This window comes from Oncorhynchus gorbuscha, linkage group LG26, assembly GCF_021184085.1.
Source record: "Oncorhynchus gorbuscha isolate QuinsamMale2020 ecotype Even-year linkage group LG26, OgorEven_v1.0, whole genome shotgun sequence".
Classification (NCBI taxonomy): Eukaryota; Metazoa; Chordata; class Actinopteri; order Salmoniformes; family Salmonidae; genus Oncorhynchus; species Oncorhynchus gorbuscha.
In genome coordinates, this window is record NC_060198.1 from 33,817,282 (window position 1) to 33,838,980 (window position 21,699).

General features: G+C 41.8%; 1 protein-coding gene across 6 annotated transcripts; it reads left to right on the forward strand.

Moving 5' to 3' along the window:
• The first annotated feature begins 1,581 nt into the window (after positions 1 to 1,581).
• LOC124016269 (chromobox protein homolog 7-like) lies at positions 1,582 to 21,054 on the forward strand. Of its 6 annotated transcripts, none has more exons than XR_006835335.1 (6): positions 1,582 to 1,918; positions 3,009 to 3,052; positions 5,918 to 5,983; positions 6,074 to 6,140; positions 19,450 to 19,764; positions 19,904 to 21,054. XR_006835335.1 is itself a non-coding variant. In XM_046331815.1 (5 exons), the coding sequence occupies exons 1-5, from the start codon at positions 1,850 to 1,852 to the stop codon at positions 19,684 to 19,686; spliced, it is 483 nt and encodes a 160-aa protein (XP_046187771.1). In that variant the 5' UTR covers positions 1,582 to 1,849; the 3' UTR covers positions 19,687 to 21,054. The 6 variants fall into 6 exon arrangements, 3 of the variants coding, with proteins under 3 accessions (XP_046187771.1, XP_046187772.1, XP_046187773.1); XR_006835336.1 differs by having other exon boundaries at positions 19,450 to 19,758; XR_006835337.1 differs by lacking the exons at positions 19,450 to 19,764; positions 19,904 to 21,054 and adding an exon at positions 4,652 to 4,769 and having other exon boundaries at positions 6,074 to 6,141.
• Positions 21,055 to 21,699: the final 645 nt, after the last annotated feature.

Below are 21,699 nucleotides of genomic sequence, written 5' to 3' on the forward strand. Positions count from 1 at the left end.
TTCGCTGGCTGCCCCACCACCACAGAAAGCACTGAGCTCGGCTGAAACACCTGCATTTTGGAGCTGCCTTATTCAAAAAAGCGAAAAAGAGACCATGTTTGTATGTGGCTTTATTAACTCAATTATATTGTTTATTGTTTTTTTTTTACATTGTTTGCAAACTGATATGTGACACATATTGAGGCCAAAATAACATGCAAAACAGGCACACAAAAAAACTGGTGGGCCTGCCCGATATGGCGGGTCACCACCGTGCGTTGTACATGGAGAAATGAAATAAACATTCTATCAAATTACCCTACGATAAGAGTGTTTGGGGCAAGTCTGTGTAAGAAAATTATTTGTGTTATCAATCAAATGATTATTAAATGAGGCTCTACATATTTTGGTTGAAAAACATAATCCTATTTAGAAACCATTGTTGTTTTTCCAATCTTGTACTTATCTTGTTTGGTTTTTGGTTACATGTACTGTAGAAGAAATATGCCTTCTTTTAGTTATTTTAGAAGCCCCTTGCTGTGTAATTAATGGCCGGAGTGCCATATTTGGAACCATTTATGCACACAGATGGAGGTGTAGACATTCCCCAACCAAACTGCAGAAGGCTTTCATTTCCAATTCAGATCTTTCCTGTCCATTCAACTGTTACATAAAACTACACTGTCCCAGTCCCAGAATCTTGCAATATACAATATAATTTCCTAACCATCACACAAATAGGTGCACAGACATCTTCTGGATATCAGATCCCCAATTGTTTAAAGAGATTTAAAGCACGTTCTCTGTTGGTTCAATGTTGAGATGAGCCTGTTTCATGCCATCTGTTGTGTGGATCAAGTTACAGTTTATGCATCAATTCCATATGAATAGGGACATAAAATAGGTACTAAAATTATGAAATGAGATGGTGCCTATATGTCCTATTAATTCGGGATAGAGGCATGTACATAGCTTGATAACAGATAGCCTAGCATCACATGGGACCTGGAATTATGTTGACATTAGATCATTATCCTGGATATTTTAACAATATGGAAAACAGTCATGTGCCAAAAATAGGACAGATGTTCCTCAATAGTATTTAAAGAAAACAAACATAAAACGCATTTAAGAGTTTATAGAATAATACACATATTCTTGAAATAATGTGTTTTGTAATAGTGAAAGACCCGGGCATGCCAACGATGATCAATTATATTGACAAGATAGTCGAGTGGCCATTCTAACAATGGAAATACATGTCTTCAAAGATGGAAGGCAGCGGGAGAAGGCGCGATCAGATGGGACCATTCTTACCAATGAGAGGGCAGATACGCGTGTGAACAAGAGGCACAACTCAAATATAAAGTCGTTTTTTTCAGTTGACGAAATACCCACGTGTGTCCACTTATATCAGTCCATTCGCAACAACCTGAACATTACGAAAGTTCTATTCTATCAAATAATCACCACGTAGCAAATTAGCAAACATTACTCAGTTCGTGGTCCTATTTTCGTGGGACAGATTTTGGGCGAAGTAAACCCTCTCGCTTAACCTCTTCTCTGTCCATTATTGGGGGCTCGGCGCATCGTACCAGAGTCAGAGGGAGCGCGCTTGACTAAAGCACGCGCCAGGCAGTGATGTGTCGCAGATTTTTAAAACTCAGAAAGATAACCTAAAATACCGCTCAACTATCCAATACGTGCATGTGAGTACGTGATAAAGACTCCGATAATAGAAAAGGATTATAGAGTAGACAAAAAGCTTGTTTTAGCCGCTGCAGCGAGTTTTGGGGGTTATTTTTCTTGGAAAGAACGAGAAACATTTCGCGTTCCCTGTTTTGAGCGTGCGACAAGCAGCCTAGGAGCGATGGAACTGTCATCTATAGGCGAACAAGTGTTTGCAGTTGAATCAATAACCAAGAAGAGAGTCAGAAAGGTAAGCAATGTAGCCGTGCTTCCGAATAGAAATGTAGTCTACCTATCATTGGTGTCTTATGGTTTTAACAGCCAATGTACTACCTGTAATCTTACAGAGTATATATCAGCCATTACACAAAAGTATTGCTACGCACTTTCCGTAGTTTACACTAGACATTAATATTGTCATTCTGCTCCATGAATGCTGCTAATTCTAACACGCAAAAAGTTTAAAATATTTTTTTTCTGCACATAATGTTGCCTATAGGCTACATCATTTTCAATAAAGAGATTGTGGAATCTTTTCGTTTCCCTTGGTTTGTGTATGTTGTATGTTCTGGATACAGACTACTACCTCAAGTAGTAAAATATAAAAGGGGTGTGTTTAGCAAAATCGGGTCTCATCGTGGGGTATCACTGGTGGGATTGTCCGCGCCGCCAATGTGTGTGAGCTACGCAGTTTATTTGTACGTTATGCCAACAGGAGGAGAACAGAGGACGGGAAGATGGATTGGGGTATCTGGGTGAAAAAAAACTGCTGTGTAATGTTACACCTCGCATGATCCATTCAATATTGTCCTATTATGTTGTAGTATGATCACCACAATGAGCCTATGTTATTGTTTTGTATGGTATGAATCTTACTATGCATTTACGTATTTATTTTCTAAAGTTGGTTTGAAAATGGAAGATTATAATACAGTAATGTTTCATTCTATGTATTGAGTATTCTATACACGCACACCATACAATTATATTATCAATGGGTGGTCCAAAGCGGAGACCTTCGCTGTGCAGCACGTTGCGCAATACGAGCTGTTTACATGTAAAGTCCTACCTATTTCCATCGCTTTTTGACGCTCAAGAAAATTATTTTACATAAAACCCATCCATGTGCGATCACGTCATCACAATAGTAGAGTTCGAGGCCTTTACATTGACGTCATCTCGTACAATCTCCATTTGAAAATAAAATTACCCCAATGAGCTCGACACCGACCCTTTAAAGCGACAGTCATCTTTTTATGCTCCTTGAACTACCGTAAAAAAGAGTACTAATTGTGTTATTTGCTCTCTTGCTAAATGTGCCTTTCTCTTTTGCTTCTTAGGGTAATGTGGAATACTTATTGAAGTGGCAGGGATGGCCACCAAAGTAAGTACTCTTCTTATTAATTAGTGAATGCAATACAAATCTGTATGAGTCATGTATGTATGACCTGGGTACATATAGTGCCTTCAGAAATGATTTCCACCCATTGACGTTTTCCATATTTTGTTGTGTTACAGCCTGAATTTAATATTGATTAAACGTAGATTTGTTTGGTCACTGGCCTACACACAATACCCCATAATGTCAAAGTAGAATTATATTTTTTGAAATATTTACAAATGAATTACAAATGAAACGCAGAAATGTCTTGTGTCAATGAGTATTAAACCCTTTTGTTATGGCCTAAATAAGTTAAGGAGTAAACATTTGCCTAACAAGTCACATAATAAGTTGCTTGGACACACTCTGTGTGCAATAATAGTGTTGAACATGTTTTTTATGACTACCTCATCTTTGTACCCTACACACACATGTAAGGTCCCTCAGTTGAGCAGTGAATGTCAAACACATTAAACCACAAAGACCAGGGAGGTTTTCCAATGCCTCGCCAAGAGGTAGATGGGTAAAACAAAATGTAGGTGTCCTTCCTAACTCAGTTGCTGGAGAGTAAGGAAATCGCTGGGGGATTTCACCATGATGCCAATGGTGACTTTAAAACATTTTAATGGCTGTGATCGGAGAAAACTAAGGATAGATCCACATCATTGTAGTTACTCCACAATACTAACCTAATTGACAGAGTGAAAAGAAGGAAGCCTGTACAGAGTAAAATACTGCAAAAAAATGTGGCCAAGCAATTAACTTTTTGTCCGGAATACAAAATGTTATGTTTGGGGAAAATCCAATACAACACATTAATGTGTACCACTCTCCGTATTTCCAAACATAGGGGTGGCTGCATCATGTTATGTGTATGCTTGTAACCGTTAAGGACTGGGGAGTTTTTCAGGATTAAAAAATAAACGGAATGGAGCTAAGCACATGCAAAATCCTAGAGGAAAACCTGGTTCAGTCTACTTTCCACCAGACACTGGGAGATGAATTCACCTTTCAATAAGACAATAACCTAAAACACAAGGCCAAATCTACACTGGAGTTGCTTAACAAGAAGACAGTGAGTGGCAGAGTTACAGTTGTGACTTAAATCTATAGGAAGATCTGAAAATGGTTGTCTAGCAATGATCAACAACCAATTTGACAGAACTTGAAGAATTTTGAAAACAATCATGTGCAAATTCTTCACAATCCAGGTGTGGAAAGCTCTTAGAGACTTACCCAGAAAGAATCACAGCTGAAATCGATGCAAAAGTTGATTCTAACATGTATTGAATCAGGGGGTTGAATATTTATGTAAATTAGATATTTCTGTAGTTCATTTTCAATAAATTGGCAAAATGTCTAAAACATGTTTTCGCTTTGTCATTGTTGGGTATTGTGTGTAGATGGATGAGAAAATATGTTTAATCCGTTTTGAATTCAGGCTGTAACACAACAACAAAATGTGGAATAAGTCAAGGGGTGTGAATACTTTCTGAAGGCACTGTAATGTTCCCTCTGCTTCTGATGTCTTAGTAAAAACCTCATATCATTGGTTAAAGTGCCTCATATTTAACACCCCTAATTCCGATTTCCTTAATCAAGGAAGTACACTGACAGGAGAACTGGCAACCACCGTACGCCATTTGGTGCATTTTCGTAATGTGAAGAGTCCGTCCAGATCCAGCGTTAATCCGATTCCGCACGCATCTAAAACTGAAGGGTACCCTTGTTTACCAACACTTTCAATAGAAATAGAGGGGTATACTACGACACTAGCTAGATCTACTCAGGCTTTTCTAAAGCTAGCTAGCTTCACTAAGCTTCATATTCCAGCTCAGGCTTCATCCATGTTACGACCATGCATTTAGATTCTTCAGCTGCCGCTAACTCCAGCCAGGTTTGTAACTGCGCTTGCATGTCGCACATGGCTAGTCGAATGCAGAAATATTCATTGATAAAATGCTGAAACAGAAATCCATCAGCAAGTCTGTGCCACATTTTAGGTTTTTGCTGAAATGAAAGAACTTATCCTGCAAATTCAGTAGGCTATGGTGTGAAATGGGTTATTAGAAGTGGTGTCTTTTTATTACACAATTGTTTAGGCTGTCTTTGTGTGCACGAGCACCCCCAACACCTATCGATTAAATTATTGTATTAAGTCATACGAAAATTGTACTGTGTGTGACGTTTCAAATTCTCACTACACATTAGTAAATGTGTAGTGAGATACTGTAGGGTATTTGAATATTATTAACACAATAAAATATTTAACCAGCCGTCTTAAGTGGTTTCAGAGAATGAAGGGGATGATGACGTTCTTTTTGCGAGAGGGAGGGGATCTGATTTGATTGGTCCTCAACTCTCAGCTCAAGCACTTCATTTAGGATGAAGTGAATTTAGCCTGCCCCAGAGCAGGTTATAGCTAAAGTATTTGTTGCCATATAAATTTACCTGGCTAAAAGGTGAGCCACCTTCATGTCAACAGTTATCCAGAGTTGAACTCAGAATTGACCAAAGTTAGCTCGCTAACTCCTCTATCCCGCTACGTAGTATACCCCTCAGGAGTCAAGACAAGTGGGAAAAACATAACAAATTCCAGAACGACTCACTTGCGCAATAGAGGTTGACATTTAAGTGTCTTGTGATTGATTTGGTGTATTTGTAATGATATCTCTTGACAATTTACAATCTGCCAGGGTTTTTAAAAGGTAAGGTATAACCGCTTGCAGTCTCTATACATAAATTAATTGAAAGTTCCCATATGATTCTATAACAACTCCTGTCATTGTACCTCCTTTCCTTATTCAAGGGGATCATGCCATGATGATCCTGCATGAACAGTGCTTATAGAGCGTGATTGTTTTACAGGTACAGCACCTGGGAACCAGAGGACCACATACTGGACCCACGCCTGGTGCTGGCTTATGAAGAGAAGTGAGTAGTACTGAGAGTGCTGTTAATATGAATACTGCATACTACTTCTTCTCTAGCCATTGCAATTTCATATTCTCTGTGTCTTATCAGGGAGGAGAAGGACCGAGCCCTGGCATACCGCAGGAAAGGACTCAGACCACGAAGACTCGTCTTGCGGGTACAGCGCTTACCTTTCTCCTTGTTCAGAACATCCACTTTCTTAATACATTTCTATGTCCCTTACATTAACATTTAGCAATTACACAAATGACAATACTTACTAGTATATCTTTAGCCTGCATCACACGAAGCAATTTATGTCTCATCTCAAGCAACTTTGCTGATACATGAAGCAATTCAAACGCAATTGAAATGGCATGCAACGTCCAATCTTGTGAAACATCACGGTTACATAAATTATTTGATCATCCAAATGTTTGCTAATTTTAACAACATTGATATACTGTGCATTCGGAAAGCATTCAGATTCCTTGACTTTTTCAACATTTTGTTACGTCACAACCTTATTCTAAAATGGATGAAATAAAAACATTTCCTAATCAATCTACACACATACCCCATAATGACAAAGCAAAAACAGGTTTTTAGAAATGTTTGCAAATGTATTATAAATAAAAAACAGATACCTTATTTACCTAAGTATTCAGAACCTTTGCTATGAGACTAGACATTTTGCTCAGGTGCATCCTGATTCCATTGATCATCTGTGAGATGTTTCTACAACTTGATTGGAGTCACCTGTGGTAAATTCAATTGATTGGATATGATTTGGAAAGGCATACACCTGTCTATATGAGTTCCCACAGTTGACAGTGCATGTCAGAGAAATATCCAAGCCATGAGGTCAAAGGAATTGTCCATAGAGCTCAGAGACAGAATTGTGTCGAGGCACAGGTCTGGGGAAGGGTACCAAAACATTTCTGCAGCATTGAAAGTCCCCAAGAAAACATCATTCTTAAATGGAAGAAGTTTGGAACCACCAAGACTCTTCCTAGAGCTGGCCGACTGGCCAAACTGAGCAATCGGGGGAGAAGGGCCTTGGTCAGGGAGGTGACCAAGAAGCCGATGGTCACTCTGAAAGAGCTCCAGAGTTCCTCTGTGGAGATGAGAGAACCTTCCAGAAGGACAACCATCTCTGCAGCACTCTTCCAATCAGGCCTTTATGGTAGAGTGGCCAGATGGAAGCCACTACTCAGAAAATAGCTGTGCAGCGATGCTCTCCATCCAACCTGACAGAGCTTGAGAGGATCTGCAGAGAAGAATGGGAGACACTCCCCAAATGCAGGTGTGCCAAACTTGTAGCATCATACCCAAGAAGACTCGAGGCTGTAATCGCTGACAAAGGTGCTTCAACAAAGTACTGAGTAAAGGGACTGAATACTTATGTAGATGTGATATTTCCAAAAACCTGTTTTCTTCTTAGCCATTATGGCGTATTGTGTGTAAATTGATGAGGGGGAAAAAACAAGTTAATGCATTTTAGAATAACGCTGTAACGTAATAAATGTGGGAAAAGTCAAGAAGTCTGAATACTTTCTGTATTTACTGTATATTTACAGCCCTCTTTTCCCCAATAAAACTAAATGTGCAACGTTGATTCAAAGTCTCTGAGGTGACCAGGACATGCGTGTGTCCTAATAGGGTGAGGAGACAAAGTAGCCAGTGGTGGTTGGAGTTCTGGGGCCTGACCAGCTTGCACAATATCCTTCCTGTATGACTGGCGGGGTATTGGGGCTGCGTGGGGGGGTCAGTTTCCATTTCTACAGTTCAGTATAGGCAGTCAGCAAATGCAGCTTGTATGCCAATGAGACCCATTGACTAACTGGACATATCACAGCTCCAGACACATATACATTTGATCCATGGGCATTGATGGACAGTTGGTGGGTTGCAGAGGAAGTGGAGCTGATTAAGCATGGTGCACAAAGACCACTATCTCTGTCAATCCCCAGCCACCATAAACAATCACATACAGCAAGTTTTACCATCCAGGGGTGCCTCTTGTTTGCCATAAATGGCATATTTCCTTTATAGGTACAGTTAGTCTGAAGTTTATCCCCAGCCACCATAAACAATCACATACAGCAAGTTTTACCATCCAGGGGTGCCTCTTGTTTGCCATAAATGGCATATTTCCTTTATAGGTACAGTTAGTCTGAAGTTTACATACACTTAGGTTGGAGTCATTAAAACTCGTTTTTCAACCACTCCACAGATTTCTTGTTTAACCTGTTAATCCTACCCCCTACTTTTTCGAACGTTCTGTTAAAAATCGCGCAACATTTCAGCGCCCTGCTACTCATGCCAGGAATATAGTATATGCATATGATTAGTATGTGTGGATAGAAAACACTCAGACGTTTCTAAAACTGGTTAAATCACGGCTGTGACTATAACAGAACGTGCGTTTAATCAAAAAGCGCAGTAAAAATCTGATAACTGAAAATGGAAATATATATCCATGCACGACTTGAACCCATTGATAAAGGTGAACCATATTTAATTGGGCTGAGGTTGCAATACCTACAGCTTCCACACGTTGTCTAGAGTCTTGTCATTTGCCTAGGCTTTGTTTCTTGGTCAAACAGACTCAAGGCAACGCATTTCTTCCGGTCTCCGACCGGATATTTTGGATGAGAATTACCCGGACATTATTTCCAGACGGACAGCTAAAGAATATACTTCGCCTCGTGATCAATTTGATCGCTTATTAACGTTTAATAATACCTAAAGTTGCATTACAAAAGTATTTCGAAGTGTTTTGTGAAAGTTTATCGTCGACTTTTTTCATTTAAAAAAATGACGTTACGTTATAAGACACTATTTTTTTTAGTTTATCACACAGTCTTCATAGATCGATATCTAGGCTATATATGGACCGATTTAATCGAAAAAAAGACCCAATAGTGATGTTTATGGGACATCTAGGAGTGCCAACAAAGAAGATGGTCAAAGGTAATGAATGTTTTATATTTTATTTGTGCGGTTTGTGTAGCGACGTCTATGCTAATTATTTTGTTTACGTCCCCTGCGGGTCTTTTGGGGTGTTACATGCTATCAGATAATAGCTTCTCATGCTTTCGCCGAAAAGCATTTAAAAAATCTGACTTGTTGCCTGGATTCACAACGAGTGTAGCTTTAATTCAATACCCTGCATGTGTATTTTAATGAACGTTTGAGTTTTAACTAGCGCTACGCTAAATGCTAATAGTACATTTGCATTTCCAGATGTCTAGATGGGACGCCTGCGTGCCAGGTAGGACCAAGAGGTTAACAAATTATAGTTTTGGCAAGTCAGTTAGGACATCTACTTTGTGCATGACACAAGTAATTCTTCCAACAATTGTTTACAGACAGATTATTTCACATATAATTCACTGTATCACAATTCCAGTGGGTCAGAAGTTTACATACACCAAGTTGACTGTGCCTTTAAACAGCTTGGAAAATTCGATTGGAGGTGTACCTGTGGATTTATTCCAAGGCCTACCTTCAAACTCAGTGCCTCTTTGCTTGACATCATGGGAAAATCAAAAGAAATCAGCCAAGACCTCAGAAAAAAATGTGTAGACCTCCACAAGTCTGGTTCATCCTTGGGAGCAATTTCCAAACGCCTGAAGGTACCATGTTCATCTGTACAAACAATAGTACGCAAGTATAAACACCATGGGACCACGCAGCCTTCATACCGCTCAGGAAGGAGACGCGTTCTGTCTCCTAGAGATGAACGTACTTTGGTGCGAAAAGTACAAATCAATCCCAGAACAACAGCAAAGGACCTTGTGAAGATGTTGGAGGAAACAGGTACAAAGGTATCTATATCCACATTAAAACAAGTCCTATATCGACATAACCTGAAACGCCGCTCAGCAATGAAGAAGCCACTGCTCCAAAAATGCCATAAAAAAGCCAGACTACGGTTTGCAACTGCACATGGGGACAAAGATCGTACCTTTTGAAGAAATGTTCTCTGGTCTGATGAAACAAAAATAGAACTGTTTGGCCATAATGACCATCGTTATGTTTGGAGGAAAAAGGGGGAGGCTTGCAAGCCGAAGAACAACCATCCCAACCGTGAAGCACGGGGGTGGCAGCATCATGTTGTGGGGATGCTTTGCTGCAGGAGGGACTGGTGCACTTCACAAAATAGATAACATCATGAGGCAGAAAAATTATGTGGATATATTGAAGCAACATCTCAAAACATCAGTCAGGAAGTTAAAGCTTGGTCGCAAATGGGTCTTCCAAATGGACAATGACCCCAAGCATACTTCCAAAGTTGTGGCAAAGTGGCTTAAGGACAACGAAGTCAAGGTGTTGGAGTGGCCATCACAAAGCCCTGACCTCAATCCTATCGAAACTTTGTGGGCAAAACTGAAAAAAGGAGGCCTAAAACCTGAATCAGTTACACCAGCTCTGTCAGAAGGAATGGGTCAAAATTCACCCAACTTATTGTGGGAAGCTTGTGGAAGGCTACCCGAAACGTTTGACCCAAGTTAAACAATTTAAAAGACAATGCTACCGAACACTAATTGAGTGTATGTACACTTCTGACCCACTGGGAATGCGATGAAATAAATAAAAGCTGTTATAAATCATCATTCCCTCTACTATTATTCTGACATTTCACATTTGTAAAATAAAGTGGTGATCCTAACTGACCTAAGACAGATCATTTTTACTAGGATTAAATGTCAGGAATTATGAAAAACTGAGTTGAAATGTATTTGGCTAAGGTGTATGCATACTTCTGACTTCAACTGTATGTTGGAATTACTGCACAGTTTTCCAGACCAATGCAGGATGAGAGCTCATTCTTTACAATGCAGCCCATTTCAGGTGTCACATGGGCTGGCCAGCCATGGTTGGTAGCAAAATATGTATGAGGGCAATGCACGCCATCAATTTCCAGACAGCATGTTGGCTGTTGAATGGCCTCCTGACATGTGGCAGTCCAGTTCCATGGTGTCTCTGTCTCTAGTAACTGCCTGAGGAGAGGACTGGTGGTGGAGTGGGCCTATCAGTGCAATTCCTATGACATGCCCACTAAGTTGATGGCATTTCTTGTCAATGAGTGTCAGATTGTGTTGGTTTATTGTAGTGAACACCTGCCTTGTGTGGTTGTATTCTCCCAATACACCATAATGTCACCAAGTCAACATATATGGCAACTCCCGGGCAGACGTGATTGTCTGGATGAAGCAATGTGCCAGCTCAACCTGAACAGTATAAGAGTGCACTGGAAACATCCCAATGTGCATCACAAATGAAGTGAGCCAGAGGAAGGTCATGTTCGATTCAGGCAGACGTATTGTACTAGCAATGAATCAAAGCTCACTTCTACATGATAAGGATGTGACTTAAGAGCCCAATCCTGGAGGTGCAAGTTATAGTACAGTGAGGGCAAGTTGTAGAACTCGGGAGAGGGTGCCAGAGTCCAGGGTTGGATGATTGTCTTTCCTTTCATTGGAGCCTCCCAGTTCCCTCATTGACACTCATAGGCTTGTGGTGTTGCCATCCCAAGCAGTCTGCTGCCTTTTTATACAGTGGCTTCAGAAAGTATTCATAACCCCTTGACTTATTCAACATTTGTTGTGTTACAACCTGAATTCAAAATGTATTCAATATATATTTTTTCTCTCACATATCTACACACACTACCCCATAATGACACTGTGAAAACAGTTGTAATTGTTGCAAATATATTGGGGGAAAAATACAGAAATATCTCATTTACATAAGTATTGACACAGTCAATACATGTTAGAATCTCTTTTGGCAGTGATTACAGCTGTGAGTCTTTAAGAGCTTTGCACACCTGAATTAGCACATTATTTTTTTTTAGTTCTTCAAGCTCTGTCAAGTTGGTTGTTGAATAATGCTAGACAGCCAATTTCAAGTTTTGCCATAGATCTTCAAGCCGATTTAAGACAAAACTGTAACTATGTCACTAAGAACATTCAATGTTTTATTGGTAAGCAACTCCAGTGTATATTTGGCCGTGTGTTTTAGGTCATTTTCCTGCTGAAAGGTGCATTTGTCTCCCAGTGTCTATTGGAAAGTAGACTGAACCAGATTTTCCTCTAGGATTTTGCCTGTGCTTAGGTCTATTCAGTTTATTTTTATCTTAAAAAATTCCCTTGTCGTTACCGATGACAAGCATACCCATAACATGATGCAGCCACCACCATGCTTGAAATAGGAAGAGTGGTACTCAGTGAAGTAATGGATTTGGACATAAAGTAAATTTCATTGCCCAAAATTTTTCAGGGTTACTTTAGTGCCTTATTGCAAACAGGTGAGACAACTATTTTCACAGTTAATCAAGAAACTATGGATTATGGACATGATTTATCACTATCCTGGTCTGTGTCTCGACCAATTCTCTCGACTTCGCTATTATAAGACAGTTGTCTAGATAGCACAATATCCGTATACTGTCTGTCTGACTGAATAGACGGTGGTGTGTTTAACATGCGAAAAGGTAGTTTTCGTAATGATTTGTTCAACACCCTCAAATCTAAGACCAGTCTCATGCCACTGCCTTTCTTTGGCACTCGAAAATATCTCTGATAATGACCCGTGTTTTTGTCTGCTTCCATAACTGGGCGAATAGCTCCTTTTCCTCCAAGGGAGGTTATTTCCTGTTCTAGAATAGGGGCCACTTGAGCTGAAACTGTCGTGGGTGTGACACCAGCGACCTGCAACGCGTAACCCTTCCAAATTGTATTCAGTACACAAGGGGGAGCTGCGCATGCATGTTTCCATACACTCAGTCTGCTGGACAGGTCTACTCTTTCTATTAGAGAGGGCAGGGCTGTCATTTGATTTGGAATAGCTAACTGGGCTACAGGCAGAGGCTGCTGTGCAGTTTGACGATTTATATTTTTGACTGTTTAGCCAAGTCACAGGCAGAGGCTGCTGTGCAGTTTGACGATTTATATTTTTGATAGGCCCGAAGAGTCCAGATACTGTGACAGGAGCATTTAGCAGCACGTTCTTCTCCCTTTCTGACATTTGGGTGAGGTTGAGCCATAAGTGACTGTATACCACGACCGAGAATCCCATGATTCTGCCCGTGTCCTGGGCAGCACACCTTGTCATGTGTAGGGCGAAGTCTGTCGCCTTCCTGAGCTCAATGTACATCTCTGCAGTAGCCTGCTGTTCCCTGTCCCGGGCCTGGTAGGCCTGGACGATGGCCATGGTGTTTAACATGGCTGCTGACTTGGCCGGCTGCCTTGTTAGACTGGATGATAGCTGCGGCTTCACTGCCGCAGAGACTGCTGAGAGGTATGAGGCTATGGTTTCTTTGAGCAGGGGCATGGATATATATCCCAGCTGAGGCTCTGTGTCGAAGCTCTGGTTGGGAGAGCTTGTCTGTTTGGCTTCTCCCAGGATTGCCTCACCTCATTTCTGACATCTGAGAACAGGGGGAGGGGTCTAGGGCGGGGCTGACTATCATGCCAGAGACTGGGTGACTGACGGTGGGAAGTAAGCCCCTGCTAGTATGGTTTCAGGGGCTGGTTGTGGATCTGACCAAGACAGGCCCAGCTTAGTCACAGCCCTGCCAAGGACCTCCATGAACTCCTTGTTGTAAGGGTCCTTGTCAGAGATCATCACCCTCACTCTGAGCCCTTTCATCTGAGCCAGGATCTCCATAGGTGTCCCACTGACTGGCATGGAAGTCTCTCAGCTCCCGGTGTGCTGCGTCCTCGAAATAAGCAGCAGGTTGGGGAAGGGCAGAGGTGTGGAGGCTCTGTCGAGTATTGGAAAGCTGCACCTCACCCACTCATCCGTAGGCTCCCGGGAGCTGGGTGGTGGAGGGAAGGCAGGGGAACCCCGGAGCAGTAGATACAGAAGATGGGGTCCACCTCAGAGCCACCTCCGTGCTCTGTTCCAAGCCATCGGGCGTAGTCTCTGTGACCGTCCCTCCCCGACATGTGTGCCTTGCACTTGAATTACTACTTTATCCTGGCAGAGAACGTCATCTCGGCCTGAGGAGAAAAATCATTCAAACTCAGAAAAACCTAATGGAATCCGTCTGGTACCTTTACTCAAAGCTTACGAACACTCTGAGTGTGATTGGGGAGGCGATTATTAAATAATGACCCCAGAATCTTTGGTCTCCTGCAAGTGTGACGCATTAGCTAGCTAGCTAGAAGGACCACTAGCTAAGAGTGGCTAGCAAGCTAGCTGACTCAGGCTACTAAACGGATCGATGTTGAAGTAAAGAAAATACAAAATATACAGTACCAGTCAAAAGTTTGAACACACCGACTCATTCAAGGGTTTTTCTTTGTTTTGACTATTTTTTACATTGCATTGTAGAATAATAGTGAACACATCAAACTATGAAATAACACATATGGAATCATGTGGTAACCAAAAAAGTGTTTAACAAATCAAAATATATTTTTGGTTCTTAAAAGTAGCCACCCTTTGCCTTGATGACAGCTTTGCACACTCTTGGCATTCTCTCCACCAGCTTCACCTGGAATGCTTTTCCAACAGTCTTGTAGGAGTTCCCACGTGTGCTGAGCACTTGTTGGCTGCTTTTCCGTCACTCTGCAGTCCAACTCATCCCAAACCATCTCAATTGGGTTGAGGTCGGGTGATTGTGGAGGCCAGGTCATCTGATACAGCTCTCCATCACTCTCCTTCTTGGTCAAATAGCCCTTACACAGCCTGGAGGTATGTTGGGTCATTGTCCTGTTGAAAAACAAATGATAGTCCCACTAAGCGCAAACCAGATGGGATGGTGTATCGCTGCAGAATGCTGTGATAGCCATGCTGGTTAAGTGTGCCTTGAATTCTAAATAAATCACAGACAGTGTCTCCAGCAAAGCACCATCACACCATCTCATCCATGCTTCACAGTGGGCACCACACATGCGGAGATCATCCATTCACCTACTCTGCGTCTCACAAAGCCACAGCAATTGGAACAAAAATCTCAAATTTGTACTCATCAGTCCAAAGGACAGATTTCCACTGGTCTAATGTCCATTGCTAGTGTTTCTTGACCCAAACTATTATTTTTTTCTTATTGGTGTCCTTTAGTAGTGGTTTCTTTGCAGCAATTCACAGACGAAGGCCAGATTTCAAGAAGTCTCTTCTGAACAGTTGATGTTGAGATGTGTCTGTTAATTGAATCATTTATTTGGGCTGCAATCTGAGGTGCAGTTAACTCTAATGAACGTATCCTCTGCAGCAGGGGTAACTCTGGGTCTTCCTTTTGTGTGGCGGTCCTCATGAGAGCCAGTTTCATCATAGCACTTGATGGTTTTTGCAATTGCACTTGAAGAAACTTTCAAAGTTCTTGAAATTGTCTGCATTGACTGACCTTCATGTCTCAAAGTAATGATGGATTGTCATTTCTGCCTGCTTATTTGAGCTGTTCTTGACATAAAAGGGACTTTGACTTTTAGCAAATAGAGCTATCTTGTGTATACCGCCCTACCTTGTCACAACACAATTTATGGAATTTCTTTCCAATCAGTTAACTTTTAACAAGGCACACCTGTTAATTTAAACGCATTCCCGGTGACTACCTCATGAAGCTGGTTGAGAGAATGCCCAGAGTGTGCAAAGCTGTCATCAAGGCAAAGGGTGGCTACTTTGAAGAATCTCAAATATATTTTAATTTGTTTAACACTTTTTTGTTTACTATATGATTCCATATGAGTAGGTGTGTCCAAACTTTTGACTGGTACTGTATGTTCTTCGCCGCTCGGTCAAAGTTGTAGGCCGTCTGAAATTGAGCAGTTTAGACGAAAAATAAGTATAGATGAATTTACAGATGATACGAATGGTGGCTTTGATAAACAGCAGTTGCTGAATAAAGCAAGAGTAACACTCAGTGCGTATTATACCCTCTGGGGAGGGGCCAATCACTGCCTGCAGTGGCCAAGATGGGACTTGGGTGGTTTCATAGTTTAAAATGATTCAGTGGTGCTGTCTTACTACTTATAGCATAGTAAGAACTCGATTTCAAGATTAAGTAAAACTCAAACTGTTTTAAAGTCACCATTGGCCTCATGGTGAAATCCCTGAGCGGTTTCCTTCCTCTTCAGCAACTGAGTTAGGAAGGACTACACTATATTTGTAGTGACTCGGGTGTGATGATACACCATCCACAATTTTTACCCATCTACCAATAGGTGCCCTTCTTTGCGAGGCAGTGGAAAACCTCAATGGTCTTTGTGGACGAATCTGTGTTTGAAAATGGATTTGGAGTCAAATGTCCTCATGTCTTTTTTGTATGTAGGGCAAAAAATTCCAAATTTGAGCAATATCAGAGCTTGCAAAATTGGGTTAAATAAGCTTATGTGGCCCACCACCCCTCCAGCCAGGCATTATTCTGTCCTGTTTGAGTTTAGGGGGTGTGTCCCATCATCTATAAATTTAACTACTTTTGCAGTAAAATATTTTTACACAACCATCCATTTCATATACAGTGCCTTCAAAAAGTATCCAGACCCCTTGACTTTTTCCACATTTTGTTAGGTTACAGACTTTTTCTAAAATTGATTAAATCGTTTTTTCCATTTCATCAATCTACACACATTACCCCATAATGACAAAGCAAAAATAGTTTTTTTTAGACATTTTTGCTAATAAACAAATTATTATTCAGACCCTGTACTCAGTACTTTGTTGAAGCACCTTTGGCAGCGATTCGTCTTGGATATGATGCTACAAGCTTGGCACACCTGTATTTCTGGTTCACCAACTACTCAGAGTTCAGTGTGTCAAATCGGAGGGCCTGTTGTCCGGACCTCTGGCTGCCTCTATGGGGGTGCCACAGGATTCAATTCTCGGGTCGACTCTTTTCTCTGAAAACATCAATGATGTCGCTCTTACGCTGGTGATTCTCTGATCCACTTCCATGCAGACGACATCATTCTGTATACTTCTGGCCCTTTGAACACTGTGTTAACAAACCTCCAGACGAGCTTCAATGCCATACAACTCTCCTTCCATGGCCTCCAACTGCTCTTAAATGCAAGTAAAACTAAATGCATGCTCTTCAACCGATCGCTGCCAGCACCTGTCTAGCATCTCTACTCTGGACGGATCTGACTTAGAATATGTGGACAACTACAAATACCTAGGTGTCTGGTTAGACTGTAAACTCTCCTTCCAGACTCACATCAAGCATCTAGAATTAGCTTCCTATTTCACAAAACAAAGCATCCTTCACTCATGCTGCCAAACATACCCTCGTAAAACTGACTATCCTACCGATCCTTGACTTCGGAGATGTCATTTACAAAATAGTCTCCAACACTACTCAGCAAATTGGATGCAGTCTATCACAGTGCAATCCGTTTTGTCACCAAGCCATATATACTACCAACCACTACGACCTGTATGCTCTTGTTAGCTGGCCCTCGCTTCACATTTGTCACCAAACCCACTGGCTCCAGGTCATCTATAAGTCTTTGCTAGGTAAAGCCCCACCTTCTCAGCTCACTGGTCACCATAGCCGCACGCACCCGTAGTACGCGCTCCAGCAGGTATATTTCACTGGTCACCCCCAAAGCCAACTCCTCCTTTGGCCACCTTTCCTTCCAGTTCTCTGCTGCCAATGACTGGAACTAATTGCAAAAATCACTGGAGGCTCATATCCTCCTCACTAACGTTAAGCATCAGCTGTCAGAGCAGCTTACAGATCATTGCACCTGTACATAGCCCATCTGTAATTATCCCACCCAACTACCTCATCCCCATATTGTTTTTGTTTTTTGCTCCTTTGCACCCCAGTATCTCTTCTTGCACATTCATCCTCTACTCATCTATCACTCCAGTGTTTAATTGCTATATTGTAATTATTTTGCCACTATGGCCTATTTATTGCCTTACCTCACTAATCTTACTTAATTTGCACACACTGTATATAGACTTTTCTATTGTGTTATTGACTGTATGTTTGTTTATTCCATGTGTAACTCTGTGTTGTTTGTCACACTGCTTTGCTTTATCTTGGCCAGGTGTAAATGAGAACTTGCTCTCAGCTGGCCTACCTGGTTAAATAAAGGTGAGATAAAAATTTAGGGAATTTCTCCCATTCTTCTCTGCAGATCCTCTCAAGCTCTGTCAGGTTGGATGGGGAGCGTCGCTACACAGCTATTTTCAGGTCTCTCCCGAGATGTTCGATCTGGTTCAAGTCCGGGCTCTGGCTGAGACATTGAGACTTGTCCCGAAGCCAATACTGGGTTGTTTTGGCTGTGTGCTTTAGGTCGTTGTCCTGTTGGAAGATGAACCTTCGCCCAAGTCTCAGGTTCCTGACCGCTCTGTTTTCATCGTGCTAGGTGTTGTCCAGATGTGACGCTTGGCATTCAGGCCAAATAGTTCAATCTTTGTTTCATCAGACCAGAGAATCTTGTTTCCCATGGTCTAAGATTCTTTCGGTGCCTTTTGGCAAACTCCAAGTGGGCTGTCATGTGCCTTTTACAGTTGTCCTTCCGAAATGTTCTCCCATCTCCACAGAGTAACTCTAGAGCTCTGTCAGAGTAACCATCGGCTTTTTGGTCACCTCTCTGACCAAGGACCTTCTCCCCCCGATTGCTCAGTTTGGCCGGGTTGCCCGCTCTAGAAAGAGTCTTGGTGGTTCTAAACTTCTTCCATTTAAGAAGAATGGAGGCCACTCTGTTCATGGGTGCCTTTGGTACCCTTCCCCAGATCTGTTGCTCAACACAACCCTGTCTCGGAGCTCTACGGACAATTCCTTCGACCTCATGGGTTGGTTTTTGCTCTGACATGCACTGTCAACTGTGGGACCTTTTATATAGACAGGTGTGTGCCTTTCCAAATCATGTCAAATCAATTGAATTTACCACAGGTGGACTCCAATGATGTTGCAGAAACATCTCATGGATGATCAATGGAAACAGGATGCACCTGAGCTCAATTTTTAGTCTGATAGCAAAGGGCCTGAATACTTATGTAAATAGGGTATTTATTTTTTAATTTTTTGCAAACATTTCTAAAAACCTGTTTTCGCTTTGTCATTATTGGGTATTGTGTGTAGATTGCTGAGGATTTTCTTTCTTTAATCCATTTTAGAATAAGGCTGTAACAAAATGTGGAAGAAGTTAAGGGGTCTGAATACTTATCGAAGGAATTGTATGGAAGACCTTAGAGATATGGAAAAACATGGTTGTGCTTTGTTATACCTCGGGTAGCGGTATCTCAAAAACTAAAACCCTTTTTGAAGATTGGCCATTAGCGTACTAGGTCGGAGTTCCCGAACGGAACGATATGACCACTCATGTAAACTTTTTTCTGCGCCCTGATTGGACATTGCATACAGTCAGTTGCGTGTCATAAGATTGATTTCTATCTCTTGCGTTGCAACCATGTTGCAGGCAATTTTTGGGGTGACACACTGAGCATCACTGATGCCACTTTGTTGCAATCAACAGAAATTGCGTCCAGTTTGCTACTTGTGACATCGGCTTTAGTCTTCTCTTCTCCTACAGAATATCTATGCCATGGACCTCCGTAGTGCACACAAAGTCCCAGATACCCCTCGTCTGCGCCTCTCCCTTACCCGCTCCATGGGCTCCGAGCTGGACCAGGGCAGTCTGCCATACAGGGCGGGGGAGGGAGGGAGCGTCTACTACCCCGCCTGGCAAGACGCAAGAACAAGCAGAGGGTGTCCAAACCTGTGTCTGACACCAATTCCCTTCAACCACTGACCCGCATACAGGACCCCATGGAGCATGAATGGCAAGGCGCAGAGGAGAGACCGGAATCAGAGTTAACAACAGGCACACGTGAACAGTCTATTCAGTTTGTTTTCTGTCAAACATTTGATGAAACATTTGATCATCTATTTTTTATCTCGGTTTGAAGGTCAGGATTGGTCCTATTCGTGGTATATTGATCTCATTTCCTGTGTCTTTCTCTCTTAAGGGCATAGCCGGTCAGAGTGCAGCTATCCCATGATGGAGCAGGAGGTGGAGTCGACGACTGACAGAGTGGAGAGTTGTGGTTCCACACTGGGCTCTGGAGATGAGACATTGGGGGGTGGGGCCTTGTTGAGGGTGACAGGGGCAGGGTACAGGTCAGAGGGTGGGACCTCTGAAACTGGACAGGAACAAATGGATAGGACTGATCAATCAGAGAGCTGTGTTTCTGCAGAGGGTCCAGAAGACCTTAACATTAGCAATAGGTTAGTGGACAGTGACACAGAAGTGGAATTGGGGACAGATACCTTGATTGACAGGGTAGAAAGGTTAGGCACAGCTAATGCTATTGAGAGGGTAGAGGGGTTGGGGACAGATTATTTTATTGACAGGGTAGAGGAGATGGGGGGACATATTCTGATTGACAGGGATAGCACTTCAGTGGTGGATGTTGGAGATGAAACCGTGGCTGATGGTTCTGTGGTCTGTACCGATGTTGAGGTTGCAGAGGAAGTGGTGGAGAATGACACAAAACAGCAAGGTGAAGAGGTTGTGACACAGTGTCCAGACAGTAGTGGCGCAGAAGTGAATCCTGGCAAAGTGATTGTGACCTATGTGACTATCAACTCTTTGACCGTAACTTTCAAAGAGGCCTTGGCAGCTGAAGGGTTTTTTAAGAGCTGAAGGACAGAGTTCTGAGTGAGGATTTAGAGAACACGTGAGGTTATACATGAAATGCAGCCCATATGTTGAGTTTACCACTTAGGAACATGTTTAGATAAACAACCACAATGCAATTTGACATTGAAGATGTTTACAAAGCCTATGAGAGTAAATTGATACCAATTACTAGGGTTTTGGTGAGGTATTGTACCTTAGAGAATTGGCTGGTAATTTTCACGTTGTGTTTGGTTCTGGAAAGAAGATTAGTAAGAGAGGATGAGGGAAGATGGATGAGGGAGAGAGCAGTTGACTCCTGAATGTCATATTTATAACATGACTACTTCTCCAACGTCTCTTATTCCAGGAGGCTCATTTCGGTTGCTCTTTTTTCTAACGCTTTTGTATTGTCGTCTGTCTTCCTCAGTATGAACAGTAAGTTCTGCATGTCCCGTATGTCATGCACACCCTTGTCCTCCATTCGATTTGTTGGTTTGATTTCTATAACAAAGAAACAGAAAGGAAAAAGGAATGCCTGGAGGGATAGAAGTTTAAGCACTTCAAGATGAAGGCTGGCTGTGTTGAAGTATTGTTGTTTTTCTTTATTTTACTTCTCAAATTAAAAGAGCCTACCTGATTCTAGTTTTGTATCACCATTTGATAGTCCACCCCTCTCGCTAAGCCTTTGTGCATTTCTAAAGAAGGGGATATCAGTTTACAGAACTCATTCCCAAATGTGTTTTTAGGTCTCATCAGTTACTCCTTTTTCTAACGCATTTGTATAAAGTCGACTGTCTTCCTCAGTGTTTACAGTAAGTTATGCATGTCCTGTCAATCACGCACAGCCTTTGTCCTTCATTTCATTCAATGTTTATTTCTATGACAAAAATAGAAAGGAAAGAAGGAATTCCTGGAAGGATAGAAGTTCAGCATTCCAAGATGAAGGCTGGCTACGTTGAAGTATTGCTTTTACTTCCAGGTAAAACAAAAAGGCATATTCTTGTATTACCAATTGATAGTCCACCCCTCTCACTAAGCCTTTGTGCATTTCTGAAGAGGAGATATCAGCTTGCACATGTCCTACTGCAACAATGGTGTAAACTGAAGCAAATGTTCTCGGTTGTATTTATCACATGTCACATG

Coding starts and splice junctions, on each gene's coding strand:
- LOC124016269 (XM_046331815.1), top strand. CDS start 1,850: ATGGAACTGTCATCTATAGGCGAACAAGTGTTTGCAGTTGAATCAATA. Junction 5,984..6,073: donor GTGCTGGCTTATGAAGAGAA/GTGAGTAGTACT, acceptor GTGTCTTATCAG/GGAGGAGAAGGACCGAGCCC. Junction 6,141..19,449: donor CACGAAGACTCGTCTTGCGG/GTACAGCGCTTA, acceptor CATCGGCTTTAG/TCTTCTCTTCTCCTACAGAA.